The sequence below is a fragment of the Neolamprologus brichardi genome, chromosome 3 (assembly GCF_056152115.1).
Source record: "Neolamprologus brichardi isolate AB-2024 chromosome 3, ASM5615211v1, whole genome shotgun sequence".
Classification (NCBI taxonomy): Eukaryota; Metazoa; Chordata; class Actinopteri; order Cichliformes; family Cichlidae; genus Neolamprologus; species Neolamprologus brichardi.
In genome coordinates, this window is record NC_142106.1 from 20,899,208 (window position 1) to 20,918,064 (window position 18,857).

Genomic DNA, 18,857 nt, shown 5'->3' on the forward strand with positions numbered 1-18,857 from the left:
TTTATAACTTTATTGTACATATTTAGCACATTTCAGAAAAAAAATCAGGGTAAATGAAATATGTGGACATGAAATGAAGCCGCAAAAAGAGAATCACCCATAGACTACTGTACTAAATCCAGTAACTATATTAGACTTACAATTTTATGGTTACTTGTGTTGCAAAGGTCCCTCAGTCACATGGGACGTGTGGTTCTTGCTACAATCAGCTGATTGCAGGTTGTGTGTAGGGAAGACAGTAGTGTCTACAGGTGTGGGAATTATTTTTGTTTTTATTGCACATAAGGACAAGAGCACAATGGTAAATTACAGACTGGATCAATGACACAAACAACAGATCATGCTGCTAACAGAACTTTAACTCTTCCTCTGTTCAGACAGCATGCCAACACAAAGCTAGTCAAGAACCCAGAGTGATGATAAAGCCGAGCGCATGCCGATCCAGATCCTCATCTTCAACAGGTAGTCAGGCTTTCAGCCTCCATTTCTACCTGTTCATGTTTCCACAGCAGAGTCACTGTGGTGATACCTCTAAGTCTTGTTGGGATGGTATCAGCTTTGTTTTGTGTTCATGTGTAAACACCAAGAGAGAGATCGTGTGTGTCCTCGTTGGGATAGGGATTTGTGTTGATGTGTGGGACTGTAGCTTAAGGTATATATTGTTAACTGGTGGTTATATGACAATGCATTTCAGATCATGTTACAGAGTAATGCAAAAGTAAGGGAACAAGCATTGTAACAAATTTCTTTCTCTGGCGAGCACTTAAGTAACGTACTGCATTAATGTGTTACACATTTCTTTCTTTGAGTATCTAAAAAGTGGCTCTTTGAAGCAGACGTCCAACCTGGATCTGCTATGTCCATCGATCCAGATTTTAAGTGATCTTCACAAGTACCAAACATGTAAATGTAATGTAAAAAAAAAAAAAAAAAAAAAAGGAAAGAGAGAAAGCTCAGATCCAGTCCACAGCAGATGAAAATAATCACAGCAGGATGACTGTGAGAGGAAAACCAACCTCTTAATCATCCAGTACTCAGTTATCATGACCACAGACACCTCAAAGACATCATCAAACCACCAGCATAATCGGAGTTAATTTTATTCTTTTAAAATGTTCAGTTTTTCTCACAAACACTGGATCGGATTCATGTGCGTGTCCGTGGGAGCACCAGCACTCCCTGTAGCATCGACAGGTTGAAGGTTTCCAGTTCCAAACCTCCAACTTGTTTAACAGAGTGGCAGCAAACAGCAGTTTCATTCTTTGTTTTCCCACATCAGCCGTTTCAGGATTTCCCTTGTCACAAAAGTGAAATGTAGTTTTTAGGCACAATCCCATGCTTCCCGCCCACAACGCCCATAATCCACTGCTCATCCACAGCCTCCACCTGTGTGATAATGTCACCGACCTGCACAGAAACACAGAGAGAGAACAGACATGTTAAAAAAATCAACACCTAAAAACTAAACACAGGAAATCTGACAGAGTATTTTATTTAGATGTGTAAGTATTTGATCTGTTTTCTGTAGTTTTTCTTGTGTACACCACCAGAGTGGATTTGAAACCAACCAGTCAAGATGTGATTGAAGTGCAGTCTTTCAGTCTTAATTTAAGGCGTTTAACAAAAACACTGGATTAACAACCGTTTTTATACTTGTGCCATAATTTTCTGAGGCTTAAAAATACGTGAATAGTTAACTGATAGTTTCATGACCAGGTGAGTCCTGTTCTCTCATTATCCAAGGAGAAACTCGTCAGATTATTGGAACTGTCAACATGAAGTCTACAGAGGTATTAATGCCAGGGAAGGAGGGATTATGTATAAAATCAGCACTTTGAAAGTGTACAGAGGCAAGACTACAGTGTGTTTATGTCCAAATACTTATGGCTCCTCACACACCTTCAGCGTGAGCTCATCCTCACTTTCTGCTGTGAAGTCAAACAGAGCTTTGGCCATTCCTTTAGCCACAGGCTGCTGGCCTGTGATTGGCTGAGCTGGAGAAGAAAAAAAAAGTTTGATACAGTGTGCGTGTTTATTTGTGTATTTTTGTCGTTTGACAATCTCTCTCTGACCCACACATGCCAGACTTTTGTACCTTTGCAGGGCTGTGTAAAGGCCACGGGGTAAAGCCCCTCTCTCCCCTCCACTCTTCCTCTCCTCCACTCTGTGTCGATGTGCTCCGTCACTTGGATCAGCGCCCCCTTGTGGAAGGACAGATCCTCTGGGGTCTGACCGGGGAAGTCAAACAGAGCTACGGCCCACTCCTCAGTCTGCACAGGTTAACAAATCAATACTGAGAGAATCACTTACATTTTAAACCAACCATAAATTAAATTATATAATAAAACAGAATATAAAAAGAGCTTCTTGCATTCTTTTAAAAATCTAAATAAGTGGTTCTTAAAAGTTCAAAAAAATTAAGACCAAACCACATCAACACAGTGAATTATATTCTTAACTATTACATTGATTTTAAAGAATCTCTGCAGACAAATTCAGCCTTTATTCTGATCTCAGTGTAGCTCCTACAAGCAAATATAAAGTTTTCAATCCAGCTGCTGATTAAAGTGAATAAAACTTGTTGCAAAGCACTCGACAGCAGTGAGACGCTTTTCTTCTTCTCTGACATGTTTTCTTTACAGCCCAGGTTTTACTGCACATGGAAAAATAACTGATGGGAGAACATGTTTGTCCATCGTGTTGACTGTTTACCTGAAGCCTTTGTTACTTATAACATTTATAATCACTATATCAGCAAACATGCACAGAAATGCATAAGAAAACATGTTAATCAGGAAGGTTATTCTAAAGATTTGGGACGTCCACCAAAGGCTCTGCCACCGTGTTTATTAGACACTTTTCTTTGGCTGAAGGTGATTATGCTGCTGATTTTAGTGCATCTTAGTGAGCTGGATGTTTCATAGACGTGATGAGCAGGCTCGCTTTGATGGGCATCTGAGCTAATGCTGGGAAATTACTTTTGATTGCTTTAGCTACCACTGCACTGATTCTTTGGTTAGAGTTGTGTTTCAGGTCGCTGAATAGATTAGATGTGTGTCTTTGCGGTGCAGGCACAACTTTACAGCACTCTTTGCTTATGATTGGCCTGAATCCAAAGTATTTTCAAACAGGCGCAGACACGTCAGACATTTATTTGGCTCTGCTTGATTTTCTTTTTCAATATTGCTCAATCAGGTTCGTTAAATTAATTGTGCAGCCCTAATAAGAAACATGCTCATCAATTGCTGTTTAACGAAATAACAATAGAAAAGGAAAATCCACTCACCTCTGAGTTTGAGCCTTGTGAAGTCTTTATTCCTGCAGATGATACGTGAAAGAGCATCATTAATTTTAACGTCCAAAACAGAGAACATTTCTCTCGTTTCTCCTGCAGTTTCAAAATGGTCACAAGGAGGTGCGAGAAGACTGATTCTTGTGCATAAATGAAAAAAAGTTGACTTCCAGCATATTCTAGTTCAGTCATTTAAAGCCTGTTTTTTTAGAACAACTTCATCTTTGAGCTTATCTTCCCCATGAGAACAGGCATGACCGTCTTTTTTTGTTTCTTAAACAGTGCAAACAGAGAAGCTGTTGTAGCTTGTTAGCAGTGTTACACCATCACTTTGATTTATTTATGTAATTGCTCCAAAATGTGAAGATAAAACCAGCACAAACAGATCTTCAGAAGCATGCATACTGCAGATATAAAATGTTGGCGTTCATCAACAAGGTTTTGGCCAAATCACCAGAACTGTGATAGAAATGTTTTACCTCTTTAAGTGTTAATTTTGCCATCATATAACAGGGTCACTGCAGAGTCATGCAGACGGAAGAAGGAAACCCAGAAAATGTGTGAAATTACCAGCATTTTAAGAAACCAGACACTAAGATTCACAGCTTCTTTTAAAGCAAAGGTGACATTCAAAGCTTTTTAAACCCTTAAGCCCCTTTGATTTAAAAAAAACAAAAAACTTTTGTTAGCAGTCGTCCACAGCAGTGATGCATAGAGATGTAGAGATGATGATAATGCAGCCTTCAGCTCACCGGAGTTTTCTGTAATTGCCGTGTCCGTCAGTGCCGGTTTGTCAGTTTCCCCCAGTTCAGTCACTGACGTTGGGAGGGGCTCCACCACCTCTGTGAAGTTCAAGGGGAATTTACCAATTCGGCCGTGGATTTGGCCCCGCCCCCATTCCTGCCCGATGAGTTCCAGGAGAGCAATGACATCACCCTGGGAAAAGGTGAGCTCGTCTTCTTCCTCTCCCTCGTGGTCCAACAGAGCGACGCACCGAGGGCCGCTGCAGAAAAACTGGCTGATTAGAACATGTGGCTCATAGAGAGTGAGAGTGTCTGTGTGTGCGTGTGTGTCTGTGTGTGTGTGTGTGTGTCTGTGTGTGTGGGTGTGTGTCTGTGTGCGTGTCTGACCTGACAGGAGGAGAGTCTGGTTGCTCCTTCAGCTCAGCAGGCTGCACCGGAAGAATCGACTAAAGGATAAACAAAACATAACGTCATTAATATTTATGCATTTAAAAACAGTTTAAAACCTGTGCAGTGAGTCAAAATAAAAAATCAATAACAAAATTAATTAAAATAATATTCAATTAAATGCACCAAATATAAAAAGGTATGATGACAATGCAAATGCAAATTATTCATTGAACAAATGTTATTGTGTTACTGTTCCAGTTTCCTATAATTTATGATTTTTTGCAGTTTGGGCCTCTGTAGTCCAGAGCTACAAACCTGTCTGATCTGAACCAACCCACCACTCCTGACAGGTGACCTCTGATGCTTTTTCAGAAATGATTTGAATAACCAACTAAAAAAAATCTGAAGCTGTACCTCTGAGCCTGACAGGCTGTGGTCCTCCAGGGCAGGTTTCGATTGGTTGTCCTGATCAGGGACGGACTCTGGCTTGGGGTCCAGGTCGAGCAGACACTGTGATGTGTTGATTAGGGGGGTGGTGGTGGTATTCTGATTCTGCCTCTCGCCTGGAGGATGCTCCAAAGGCGAGGGACTCGGGTCATCCAGGACGATCAGCACTTCCTGCTTCTGAGAGATAAAGTGGAATTAGAAACGTAATCAGAACTTGTATCTTTGTGTGTGCGTGCACGTGCAGGTTTACCACGTAGCTGTTGTACAGAGGGTGTCCAGGTTTAGGGCGTGGAGGCAGAGGTGGTCCTCGCTTTGGTGCCTTTTGTGCCTGTGTCTGATTGGCTGTTGAAGGAGGAGGACTGGAACTGGTCTGTGAAGGTGTCACCTGACTAGCAGCTGAAAGGGAGGGGGCGGGACTAACTTTAGACGGAGTTGGATTCTGGCTACCTGAGGAGGTGGAGTTGATGGCTGGAGGTGGCGGGCGCCCGGGGATAGATTTGATTGGTGGTGGACGAAGGGGGAGGAGCTTCACACTGGATGGACTGAAGGTAAAAGAAAGAGTATTATTAGTCAGGTAAAGATAAACAGGAGGTGTCTTCAAGAGAAGACAGCAGCAGACAGCTGTAGCCCCTCTAACACCTACTACCTTATCTTCTTAATTTTCTCATTTAGCAGGTTCAGAGGTAATCACGTATGTAGACACAAAAATGCTTTATCCTCAGTCTGTTTAGCTCTGGATCAAATCCCGCTGGACTGATTTGTTTGTATTCACTGTGAAATGCTGCTTATCTGTATGCATTATCTACAGTGATAAAGTAGAACAAGGTGGAGTTCTTGATGTGTACGGCTCTGAGGGTCGACTGCTGTATGTAGCTGAAAGAAGAGGAGCTGCTCCGTACTGCACCAGAGGTTAGTCAAAATTCAACTGAAACCACTCTCAGTATGTGTATGTATTATATGTTTTGGGATTTTCAACCTTTTTTTTTTAAAATTGTGGTGGACCTGAACCCGGTCCTCTGCATTAGCCTTACAGCATATGGAGCACCTGCTCAACCCAGTGAGCTAATATGGTAGAAGTCCTGCTTTTGTCATTAGATCAAGAATTACACGTTTATGTCCAAACGAGTATAAACAAAGACAAACTGAGCCGTTTTTCTCTCTTCTACCTCTGCTGATTTTTTGTGATTAGTACTCGTCTTCTAATTATGTTGTCCAAAATAAACTGCTGGAATTTCAACAATGTGAGAACGCAGCTCTGCCCCATCAACCCAGAGACACCACAGCCTGGAAATTCATTGCTTTGCCGCAAACTTCCATCTTTCCTAAAGCTTGTCTCTCTTTCTTACCGTGGCGGCAGAGGAGGGTCTGAGGAGTTTGGTTTTGTAGTGTTGGCAGTCTCAGGTTTGGTCTGGACCACAGGCCCCTTCCTCAAGGCCGGAGCTGGAGCCGGGCTCGGGGGTTTGGCTGGGGCTGGTCCAGAAGTTTTAGGGGCTGCTGCAGGTTTGGCCAGGACTGGGTTTGGATCCAGAGGAGTTGATGAGACTCCAGAGGGTTTGGGAGCCAGATTTGGGGCTGCAGGCAGAAAGCAAACATAATTTGCTTTAATTAAATGCATACATGAAATCAAACCACTGAGATTAAAGCTGATTTAATAATGGTTCGATTAAAACAAACTGGCAACAAGAGAAAAAGTTTTTAATGTAGCACTTACATAAAAGAAGAGCTCACTAATGACCAAGAAAAGGTGAACCAACGTTACACACAAAACACACAAAAGAAATTTAAAAAATTTTTTTAGAATAATTTGAACAAAATCTTGAAATTTTTCCTACAATGTCAAGATTAGACGTTTAAGGAGAATCTTTCTATTTTTGAATGACTTATGTTTTAGCCAAATTTTAGTGTGCGATGGTGCCATGAACAACAAAAAACAAAAGCTAGACTTACAGAGACTCACACTAAGCACCTGTCATAGCTCTCTTCTTTCTGGACATGAGCGATGCTCCTGGTATGATGATGTTTGCTGACACAGACATCATCTGAACTTTACTTGTTTATGTTGAGATGCTTCAGCAATCATTTTTCTTCAGATTGCATTTCTATTTAAACCTAAATCACTGATCAGTAAGGCTTTAAATGTCCTTTGTTGCCCTCTGCTGGCAAAAAATGCATGTGCTAGTATGTGTGCTTGAACTAAGACACAACAGAAACATGGCAAACTAAACATGGTTAACAACTTCTAGAGGAAAAACAGGCACTAACATTTAATTTGCACAGTGATTCAAAACAACTTCCCAAATAAATTCCCAAACCTGTTTATGGGATGGTTGCCAAGTGGTGAGTTTACTGTTGCTGGACCTCCATATTTAATTCAATTCAATTTTATTTATATAGCGCCAAATCACAACAAAAGTCGCCTCAAGGCGCTTCATAGATACAGAGAAAAACCCAACAATCATATGACCCCCTATGAGCAAGCACTTTGGCGACAGTGGGAAGGAAAAACTCCCTTTTAACAGGAAGAAACCTCCAGCAGAACCAGGCTCAGCGAGGGCCATATAAAGTCACCAACTCTTTATTAGCACACTATATTAATACTGAGTGATTCGGGCCTTCATTTCCCATCTCTTCTGCTGCTGTATTCCTTCCACGACAAGCTCAGACGAGTCTCTGACATGCTCTGATTACCTGAGTCCCTCCAGCCAGTCTGCATTCGATTTGCTTCCTAAATAAGTTATTTACATGTGCTGGCTTTTGTTTTTCCAGCAATCCAGAACTGCTGTTATTGTTTCAAAACTCCAGGAAATCTGCAGTGTAATCAAACTACATGATGTTTGAGGTAGGACAGATTCACTACAGCTATGGTCATGTAGTTAATGTATGGCATACACAGAAGGCGTAATGACGACCAAATTCATTTAAATTTAAGTAAAACACACAGAAGAATCATACTGCTTCATTGCAACACAGCAGCAAACATCCTGAGTAAGGACCGGAGTCAAGAACAGTTTCCAAACGGTTGTATAAGTCAGAATGCCTCCAAGCCGATTAGCTCCCTTTTCCAGTGCTGTCATGTGTTTTTTTTTTTTTCCTGACAGCTCGCTGCCAAACAGTGACGTCAGACTCGCATCGGTGGAGTTTGTTCACACCTGAGTCACAAACAAGCTCTTTTTCTACTGTTTCTACTCTGTGTTCAGTGTAGTGGAGACAAAACTGTGACCAAAGGAAAACCACAAGCAGTTTCACATTGTTTTGTTTTTTAAGTTTACGTTTTTTAATCATAGTAAACATTTTTCGCTGTGCCAAAAAATACTGTCGTGCCATCGAGGACGAGATGTCTGAGCAGAACTGATAAGGGCGTCGATATCCCTCAATATGCACTCGTCAATCTGAGGCTCACAGCACATGATTACTAGCTGAGAGAAGGATAAATATATTTAATGAAAGACTATTAACTGACCACTGGTTTGCACAACTTCATGCTGCAGCCAATAAACACCCTGGAAAAAATATCATACACTCTTAAGCACACACAAACACACACACACGCACACACACAATTCTGGTGCATCAAACTCACAGCACACCACCACAACAACAGTGGGGTCTTGTTTCTCCTTACACAATCGCAGTCTTTTTCTTTCACAAGGTTTGTATTGCATAATGCATCACCCTCCCTCCCTCCCTCCAACACACACAGACACACACTCACATGCAAAAACACACAAACCACAGAAAATCTCTCTGCAAGTTTGCATATTTCTAAGCAGGACAGATTTGTGTCTCTAAGCTCTCAAACACTCTATTGTGCTAATGCTCAGTGTCCACACACACACACAGTTGTGTCTTACCACTTGCTCTGCGCGGTGCCATCAGTGCTGCTGGCTTGTTTGGGACGCCTGGACGAGAACTTCCAACTTTCACTGAAATGACAAAAAAAATTAATTTATTAAAAAAAATCTGAAAATAAACCTGAAAATAAAGTTGTTGATGGGGATTTAATAAAAATCTGTAATTCTAAAACTGCTTGAAGCTGAGACACATTTATAACATTCATGCAGTGCTTGCAGCTTGATGAGGGAGAATTTCTGCTCATCTTCATCCCGTGTGATTAGAAATCATTTTAATCATCAGGATTTTCTGGGTTCTGACTTGTAGATAAGCTAAAAGAAAACAAGATATTCTGTCAGTTCAGTGTGGCTGTAAGAGTCACAACAACTGAGAAAATATCAACAAAGACAACGAAAATTCCTCCTCCTGCCACCTTATTTTTGTTTTTATGATCGCAATTTTTCATGAAACCGGTCTCACATCTACCGATTCATGTTTAGATCATGCAAGGAGCAGAAGTAGTCAAGGTAGGTGATTTTAAATACCTGGAGGTCAAACATCCAAAGCAGCAGACAGAACTCAAGAGAGGTGAAGAAGAGAGTGCAGGCAGGGTGGGGTGGGTGGAGATGAGTGTCAGGGGTGATTTGTGACACTAGGATAACAATAAGAATGAAAGTTTCCAAGATGATAGTGTGAAGAAAGGATGTAGAAGCTGCAAAGCAGGAGAAAAAGAGGAAGACCAGACATTTGTGGATTTAGTGGATTTAGGAAGGACATGCAGAGGGTTGGTGTGGAGAGGAGGTTAGTAGGAACGGGGTGAGATGGAGGCAGAGGATCTGCTGTGGTAAAGCAGTTACCATGTTTTCCACAGCACTGTTATCTTGGTTGACATCGTTATTTGTGACTATTTCACGAAGGGTAATTAAATGTCTCCAGTCAGTCCTCCCAGAAAGTCCCAGGCATTCTTTATTTCACCAGTAAAGCCATTTTACAAAGCGGGAGGAAACATCCTGTAAATGGTTTATATTGGAGTTTTGTGTGATTAGCACTGATTCCAAAGTCAACATCTGGGCTGGTTTAGGGAATGTCCGCTGTTTCAGTGTCTTGGTAGACAGCACATTAGGTTCAATTGGTGTCATTTAAAAATAGGTTAGTTAATTTGTCTGCAAACTCAGGCCGAGACGGAAAGGACTTCACTGGTCCATGGAGGAGGAGTCACTTCCTCCAACGATTGGTTTCCTTCCAGGGTGAGCTGAGATTGCAATGAATATGTATTCAGCAGTCAGCGAGGAGGCACCACAAACACTGACGCCACTATAAATCCCTGACAGAGGTTTCAGGGTAAACAGCGGATTGTATTTCAAATGTCAACATTAGCACAGGACTGGCTTCTCTTTTAACGGATAATGCTTCAGCATACACAAAACCAGAGGAGTGCGACACACATTGCCCAAAAGGGCATTAATTGGGCATTTTTTATCTAAATATATCAAACAAGCTAATTTAGCTCATATGTCTTTTAAGCCAACTTCTTTCTGATTGGCTATCACTGGCAAACAGAAGAGTTAGGTTTAAGATTTAAGCCAGCCTGGCCTCACAGTAAAGAAATCGATTCATCCCTGTTCATGGACATAAAGGTATTTTTTTTCAGTGCAGCTGTCAGCAGCAATAATTGCGGAGTATTCAGGAACGACAAGCCACGACTCCCTGTCTGATCATTTCGTTCATGTTTACAGGACACATAGATAGCTGCCTACAGGTGCTGCCACCCTGTAACACATAGTTTGTCCAGGCTCTTCAGAGAAGATGTGTCACCGTGGCAACCACACAAATAGAGCTTTAAAACAGCTGGCAAGAGTTGCATTTTAACCAAAACAATAACCTTTTTTAAAGCAAACTTTTTAGTTTTAAATGCTGAAATTTAAATTAGTATTTTACTTTATGTCCAGGCTGCAGCCCAATACATTTTAAAGTCTAAATCTAACCAAATAGGCACTCATGAGGTCATAAAACTGTTTGTTGTCTAATAAGCTAATGAAAATGGGGGAACCGTGTATATAAAGGCCATTTCTAAACAGTTAATATGATGCTTTTGTGAGAACCCTTGAATTAAAACTGCATTTCAGTTACATTTTGATGAATTTAAAATCCAAATTGGTGGCAAAAATGTAAAAACTTTGGTTTTATCCAAATACAGTCCTTAAACAGACCTAAATGTATAAGACTGAGAAACAGAAAAAGCATAAAGAAGTTCCAGCTGCTTAGCTTTTATTTGAACCCTGTTATCTTTGGGTCTTAAAACTGAGTAGAATTAAAAGGAAAATGTTCCCATTTACTATCAGTAAATCCAGCGATAGCAGATTATCACAGCGCAGCTCTCACGTTCAGTCAATGCTTATCAGCAGCAGCTACACCATCGGGTTATCTAGTAGATAAGCAGCACGCTTCCCTCTTGTAAATATTTGTGAGCTGAGCTGCACTTCTGCACATGTGCAGAATCAAAGAGGTTTTTGTTTTGTTTTTTTAAAGGACGAAGTTTCTGTGTTCAGTTTACTGCTGAGATATGTAAAAAAAAAAAAAAAACAAAAAAAAAAACACACAAAGCAAAAAACAGGAAATGTAGGTCAGTGCAATTTAAAACTTTTGGAGCAAAAAAAAAAAACCCTGTAAAACAGCTCAAGTGACACATGGTCAGTCCCAACAGCCAGAGGCACAACTATCAGTAGCTGGTGGCTGTATATTCAACAACAAGATATATCAACAACAATCATATCAAGCACTCATGCTGCTCCAACCATGATCTTTATCAATTACTGATTACCAAGAACTTATTTTGCTATGACATTATGTACCCCTAACTTATTTCTGTGCCAAGTATAGTTTTCCCACAAATATATTTAGTTTGGCAGAACACTCATGTAAGTATTTTGGTTCTGGCTCTTATTTTGAAGGTTTAGTGACCGATAACCATGTCATTTATTTAGCACCAGGTTGCTGCTGTGGTGGTCCTCCATATCATCTCCAAACTCATCCTCTGTCTGTGACTACAGAAATGTTTATTGTTTACTCTGACTGTGAGGTGGTCACTTCAACCAGAGCCTGCAACAGACTAGTTCACCAAGACTGCAGATTAGTACTATTATTAGTCAATTATTATTATCATCATCACAACCTATAAGTAAGCATGGCTGCACCTCCTTTGTTTCCTAATAGCACAATTCTACTTTCATCTGCTTCCTTATTCACAAGCGGTCACTGAAGCAGACAGCTCTGCATGTTTGCTTGGAAGGTTTCCTGACACAACCTGGAATCAAACTAGGATCTTTCGACTTTTTAGGCAAATGTGTAAACCACTACAGTATGGGACTAATCTCTAGCTACTACCACAAATGCTAAGACTGCCATGTGAAATGTGGAAAAACTGCTGATATTAAGGCACCAGCAGGTCATTATTTTTCTGCCACAGCACTCTTCGGTAATTAAATTGAAACAAAGTAACAATTATGAATTAATAGTTATTAATTAATAACAATTATTAATTGTTTATATTGTTTATAACAACTGCAGTAGTTCCTTGGAGCCACCTGTAGGGGGCAGCAGAATGTGAATTGTGTTGAAAACTCACCACTTTGGTTTGTGGCGCTCTGCGTCGCTTCACTTCCAGTCTGGGTCTCTGCCTGTAATCCACCGCCAACTTCCACCAAGGGCCTCGGGGTTAGAGTTGGGGTAGTGCGTCCATCGGTGGTGCTCTTATCTGGGTGTGAAACACCCACGCTGACCCTGGGGGTGACTGGAGGTCTGGGTGGGGGTTTAGGGTCACTGAGACAGGGGGTTAGCTTGGGTGGAGGGGGCCGCGGGGCTGGGACAGGAGCAGAGGAGAGGGTTTCTGTGCTGGACTGGGGTTTGGGTGTTATTGTGGGTTTCTCTGTGGGTTTAATGGGCTGTGGCTCCAGGCCTGGAGCAGATTTCAGTGATGGTTCTGCCGTTGTTTGAGTTTTAGAAGAGGGGGCTTCAGTCGAGTCCTCTGTGGCTGCTGTGAAACCTCCATCTTCCCAGAATCCCTTGGTGGACGGTTTAAGGCCAGGTGAAAAGTTTTTGGGTTTGGGGGCAATCGTGGGAGGACTAGATTTGGCTTGTTGCCCCTGGAAACGAGGGCGTGGTCGAGGCTCGGGCCTCTTTGTGGTTCCGCTTTGTTTGTCATTACCGTCACAGCTCTCACTGCTCACCTGCTGCTGTTGCTGCTGCTCAAAGGCTTCTATCCTAGCTTTCAGTGTTGCCATGTCCTCCCCGTCGTTCTCGTCCTCCCCTTCCTCACTCTCTGACTGGCTCAGCCCACAGGTGTCGCCGCGGTTATCGGGGAAGCCCCACTCGTCTGAACTGAAGGCCTCGAGTAACTCCTGAGAATATTTCCCTTGAGTGACTTGTTGGTTAGCAGCGTCACTCGCTGCACGACTGGCTAACGTGGCCAAACCGTCCTCCCGCAGCTTCACCAAAGTCTGAACTTTAACCTCGCTGCTGATTGGTCGAAGGCCAGGCTTAGAACGAGGACGTGGTCTGGGTTGCTCCAATGGGACTTCAAAGGAAGTGGTGGGAGAAGTACGAGGAGGAGGCACATCCGCAGTAGCAGAGCGCTGATCCCACTGGTCAGTCTGAACACCAGAGTTCGAGGTTGAAGGTGAACCCAGATCAGTGAGGTCACAGGACTGTGTGTGCGTGGAAATGTGCGTGTCACTGCCAACGGGGGCAAGCGCTGATTGGCTGGCAGTGCTGGTGATGTCATCAACGTGAAATGATTTAGGAGGCTGGCGGCAAGGCGGCCGAGGCGGTTTCACTGCTCTTCTTACTGCACACACAGACAGAAGTTACTTTTACTCGATTACTTACGTATAAAATAAGGCTAAAGGCAGACATAACGGCTGGCTGATACAGACAAAACAGATAACATCCTGTTACTTTATGAAATGTAAAATAACAGGCGGCACGCCGCTCACTAGTTCCCAGGCAGACTGTATTGTATTGTACTGTATTTAAAACATGCACATAGTGTAACTACTGTAACATTACCCCCTGAATTTGGCATTTTGGCTGTCACAATCTAGTTTTGTTGTTGTTGATATTTAGGGTTTTTTAATAAATGGTGGAGCGCCTCAGCTAAAATGAGTGAACTTTGTTAGAAAGCCCCACCCATAAAATATATGGGTGCAATGTAACAGAAAATAGTGTAACAGACTAATAAAATTCTAGAAGTTAAGTCACTAAAGTACAAGCCTCTTATGATCTGCACCACACAGCAAACCACATTATTTGTCAGATAATACTATTTACAAATGCTATTAAAGTCACCAACAGCATGAACATTAAACAGCGGTCCAGGTAAATGGCACACAGTGTCATTTACATTACACACTTGCTGTGAAAGAGATAATAATACATGAAGAATATATAAACTGAAACACCAAAAGCCAATAAAGGTGCTGAAAGCAGAGCAACGGTGCAGGAAATCATGAACCATATTCAGTTATTTCAACGCTTGCTTATGTCTAATATGAACAGACTTTAAACATTTACTATGAGTGCGTTGACGTCCGACCCCCCCACAGCCCAACAATGGAGATGTAGAAATCAGATTAGTTTTTCGCTACAGGTGAAATACATGCAAAATAATTTTTAGTGCTTCAATATTCTCCACAATAAATAGCTTGTAAGTAGCAAAGGCCACCTCCCTGAGATTTTGGTGCAGTTGGAAGGTGTGGGCAGGGCAACACGACTGCAGATCTGGAACAGCGGCACCGTTTAACTCATGACTGTACTGATGTGTTATTGATATATTATTGACATCACCCAGCTTTACAAACCCCCCCCCCCCAAAAAAAAAAACAAAAACCTCAAGTTTCCTCTTGCCTTGTGGTTCTGGAGGATCAGGGTCAGATCCTGGATCAGTCTGTGTGGAGATGGTTACTCTGGAAACAGGATGTGAGGGGGACGCTGAGGCAGAGGAGGAGGAAGGAGTGGAGAGAACCTGCTCCTGTGTCTTCTCCCTGATCACCTCCTCGTAGGTAGGAGGCGGCTGAGTGAGAGAAAACCAGCAAATATAAGACACACACATGCACTGAATCCACAGGTGGGACTATGAAACTTAATAAAGCCATTTATTTAATACAAAAACACCCCTGAATAAACACTTTACCTGTATGGCCGGAGGGATCGTGGGTCCCCAGATCTGTGCAGGAGGTGGAGGGGGAGGTGGGAACCCTCCAGAAGCTCCAGGAAACCAGGAAGTAGAGGTCAGCGGCTCGGCTGACAGGATGGTGATCTCCGGACGCCTGGAAACACATCACATGTTAAAGGAAGGTTATAAAAAGCAAAATCTAAACAGGACAACAGTAGGTAGGAGGCTCTGATAGCTACACAGGCGCAAAGTTCAGATGAAAAAAAAACATTACACACGTCACACAAGCGTTTTAGAAGCAGGTATGGAAACATACATTTTATCCTCACTAATTCAATAAATTCATTAAATATAAATGTATACATTTTCCTGACACATGGAAATTAATCAACTTTAAATCAAAAAATAAAATTATTTTCAAAAAGTTATAATTTTCAGTTTCACTAAAACTAAATGGACGTTTAACTTCACTGAAAAAGAAATTAAAAAAAAAATTAAAGAAAAACTGTTTTTCAAAAAGATAATTTCCTGATTTTAGCTTCAGGACTGTAATGTTCGCCTATATTTTTCTAAAATGATAACAAACTATTCTAATTGTTTTTAAGTTTTATAGCCCAAACAGTTTAATCAGTTAATTAAAAAACAGTGTAAATTTTTAGTCACATCAAAGATGTCAACTAAAACTTAAATGAAAACATAACTAATAAAAAATGTTAATTTTAGCTTTTAAATGAGCCTTTTGAGACATAAATATAATTTTGTTTCATTAATTAAAAACCCAGATGAATCTCAGAATTCATAGTAAATGGTTTTAAAGTACCTTGTTAAAGAAGGAACGGGCAAACACACGCAGCTCAAAGAGTACACAACTATTTTCAAATGTTTACATGGGCTCAGATCCAGGAATCGTCCAAGTGTTTAAACGTGACGCAGGAAGGAGCTCAGTGATGAGCGTCCCCTCACATACACACACCTTACATAAAGCTCATTTACTCTAAAAGTGAAGATTAAAGCTTGTTTGTTGGCTAAAGTGTTAACATATTATCCTGACTAAATGTAGTGACCATAACAACAGAATTCACAGCTGGATTTTACTTTTCTTTTCCCCGTTTCACTTCATGAAACATTTGCATGTTAAATATGAACCAGTGATGATGATGGCACGGCAGACTCGTACCTCCTGTCTCTGTCTCTTTCCCGCTCTCGGTCTCTCTCCCGGTCCCGCTCTCTGTCTCTGGGAGCCTCAGACAGAGTGGTCGACCTGGAAGAGGCTGATAGGAAAACAGAAGCCATTTAGAAAAAAGAAAGGCAAGCAAAATTTAGCAGAAAAATCCCCACTACAGAGAAGATAACAGTGTGGACACACGAACCAAGAAGATGTTTTCCATCACTGCTAAAAGAAAAGAAAAAAAAGTGGATGACTCCAACCCGACCCCGTCAGAATCAACTGATTTTTATTTTTTTGCGCAATAACAAACAAGAAAAACAACCCTGTCCTTAAAACTATGATTTATTTTTAGAGTTAAAGCCCTCAAAAAAATTAGCGGATGGAAAGTTGGCACTTTTAGGAACCGTAAATCCAAGGTACAGGAAGTATCAACTTCACTCCAAACACTGTGCACATTTTGTTTCATTCTTTCTTGGTTCTATGTTCATTTGTGAGAGTGAATACTCACTTCTCTTGATGACGGCTCTGATAGATGACAAAGGACCCTGGCTGCACAGAGAGGACAAACAGGAAACAATGAGTCATTTCATTTCACCTCAGCTACCTCACCTCCTCTCTCTCTCCCCCTGTTTTCCCAGTGACAAACATAGCTCGGTCGTCCCAGTCAGTCCACGCTACTTGAACTCCACACATGAGCTCAGCATCTGCTGCCTTGCCCCTGGGAATCGCCACAATACAGGAAAAAGATCTAAATGATGGGTACAGTTCTCTAATTACAAACAATGAATCTGTGGTTTGTGCAGGAAAGAGGTCTCAAACCTTTGCCTCCCACCATGTAAGAACATTTCCTCATTTGACCTCATCAACAAGTCAAGAAGAGTCACAGATTTGGTCTTCTGGAAATGCAGGATTTATGACTACAAGCTTGTTTTTTTACATCTAAATCAAACACGTCTGTAGACATTTTAAGTCCCAACAGTTCTGGGACACAGAGAGACGTAACAGTTTAATAATAATTTAAAACAAAACACAACTAACTAACTAACAAACTAAAAAAAACAAACAAACCAACAAAAACAAAACATGGTTCAGGTAATATCTCAAATTTCTATTCCAATGTCATTTTCTTTTCCCCCCCGACTTGTTCAACCTACTACTATCACCTCTGACGTCACTTTTTCTACACACTTTGTGTAGGATGCTTGACTTTTATACTTCTCATGATTTTTATGATGCACTTCCTCTATCAAATAAATACGTGGTAAAACCTGGATTTCACTTATAGTTGGTTCGTCCTACTTTTGTTTCATTTCCAAGACTGACATTTAAAAGTATTGTTTGTTTACATTAATGTTTTACTGGTGCAGCATTAATTAATTTGAACAATCACAAAATATTTACGTCACCCGACGTTCATTTTGCCCAAGGAAAGTGCTTAATTTATGGTAGGATGAATAAAAGACTATAAAAAGTGAGTTTTAAGAAGAATGATGGTCTCCAGTCCCTCTAGATGGAGACCGAAAAGAGAAGTATGACCTCCAATAGATACCAAAACTAAAAAAAGTTCCTGTAGTTAAAAAGCACCTCTTTGTAGCTTACATCACTCAGCTCTGTTACAATAACAGTCTGTGCTGTGATTAAAGGGCCTGTGTTACTGCACGTGGACGTTTATGCGTGTCTCAAGTGTAAATGCTGCATCTGTTTTCTCAAACACTGGACGATGAAACAAAAGGACAAAATTCTCTGATACTTCCTCCATGGCTTATTTTATTTGCTTCAGTGCCTCATTCAAATATGGTAACACTTCTGAAAACAGCGTCATGTAAATAAATGCAATGATTCTTACATAAAGCACTTCAACTATCCGAGAGCATTCAAAGTGCGAGCCCCATTCACCTATTATCACCCATTCACACAAGCACTTTTTCTATGCTTACACTGAAGATCACTACAAATTCAGGATTCCCGTTGACTTGGCCAGTAGAGGGCAAAAACCAGGAGGAGCGAGCACTTTAGTGACAGTGGGAAGAAGAAACTCCCTTTTAACAGGAAGAAACTTCCAGCAGAACCAGGCTCAGGGAGGGGTGGGGCCATCTTCTGTGACCGGTGGGGTCGCCCTAACGTTGACCATTAGGGCTGAATTCACAAGATCTTAAAGATATTAAAGAATAAAAAAAAGGATCTGTTTTTAGTGTGACTTTAGTTTTCAGTCACCTGATTCCTGAGACTTTGCTGGCTATACTTTAAAAAGCCATATATGATATACTCCAACGGTGCAGCTAGGGGGGTTAGAGTCGGAAACTCCGATCTGTATGCTTACTCTTACATAATACTGCATAATTTTATGATTCAAAGCAGAACTCATGTGACTCATTCCTCAGCTAAAGGGTGCAGAATCAGTCACTTTCATGGCAGCTCCCTTAAATGAATCTTATTTGTCAGTTAAATGTGTTTTTTCACCTTTACAATCTTCTAGAGCCAAGGACCCAGTCTGCACCACTGGATGGCCAAAAACCTGCAGCAAAATCACTAATAACTCCAAAAAAGTTAAAAAAATAAAATATACAGTTATTCCTGCTGTGTGGATACTGGCATTATTACACAGTAGGGAGAATGTTTGAAAATTATCACTGTGATCAATACATTTCAATACAGCACACTTACTGGACTCGCCCACTTTGAGGTCACATTGGTCAGATGAGCTGTAGAGCAAAGACTTTGCTGAAAACACATTTAGCTAAAATTCCAGTACAAACAAAATAAATAAATTGGGAGAATTCCTTGGTATTCCCAAACAGAGCGTGTTTATCAAATAGA

The 18,857-nt window shown here is 41.2% G+C and overlaps 1 protein-coding gene across 2 annotated transcripts in view; it reads right to left on the bottom strand.

Moving 5' to 3' along the window:
* Positions 1-254: 254 nt before the first annotated feature.
* LOC102788603 (uncharacterized) overlaps positions 255-18,857 on the bottom strand; it is a 28,753-nt gene continuing 10,150 nt past the window's right edge. The window contains exons 3-17 of one of the 2 annotated variants that reach the window (XM_087833974.1): positions 16,549-16,589; positions 16,050-16,143; positions 14,891-15,026; positions 14,605-14,770; positions 12,329-13,546; positions 8,724-8,795; positions 6,219-6,444; positions 5,123-5,414; positions 4,840-5,049; positions 4,423-4,481; positions 4,045-4,295; positions 3,287-3,318; positions 2,096-2,270; positions 1,900-1,994; positions 255-1,407 (exon numbers count right to left, since the gene is read on the bottom strand). In XM_087833974.1, coding sequence (XP_087690100.1) covers positions 1,300-1,407; positions 1,900-1,994; positions 2,096-2,270; positions 3,287-3,318; positions 4,045-4,295; positions 4,423-4,481; positions 4,840-5,049; positions 5,123-5,414; positions 6,219-6,444; positions 8,724-8,795; positions 12,329-13,546; positions 14,605-14,770; positions 14,891-15,026; positions 16,050-16,143; positions 16,549-16,589 — 3,175 coding nt within the window. In that variant the 3' untranslated portion in view covers positions 255-1,299. Of the gene's footprint in view, positions 1,408-1,866; positions 1,995-2,095; positions 2,271-3,286; positions 3,319-4,044; positions 4,296-4,422; positions 4,482-4,839; positions 5,050-5,122; positions 5,415-6,218; positions 6,445-8,723; positions 8,796-12,328; positions 13,547-14,604; positions 14,771-14,890; positions 15,027-16,049; positions 16,144-16,548; positions 16,590-16,859; positions 16,993-18,857 lie in introns of those variants that run through there. The other variant, XM_087833969.1, reaches the window with a different exon arrangement.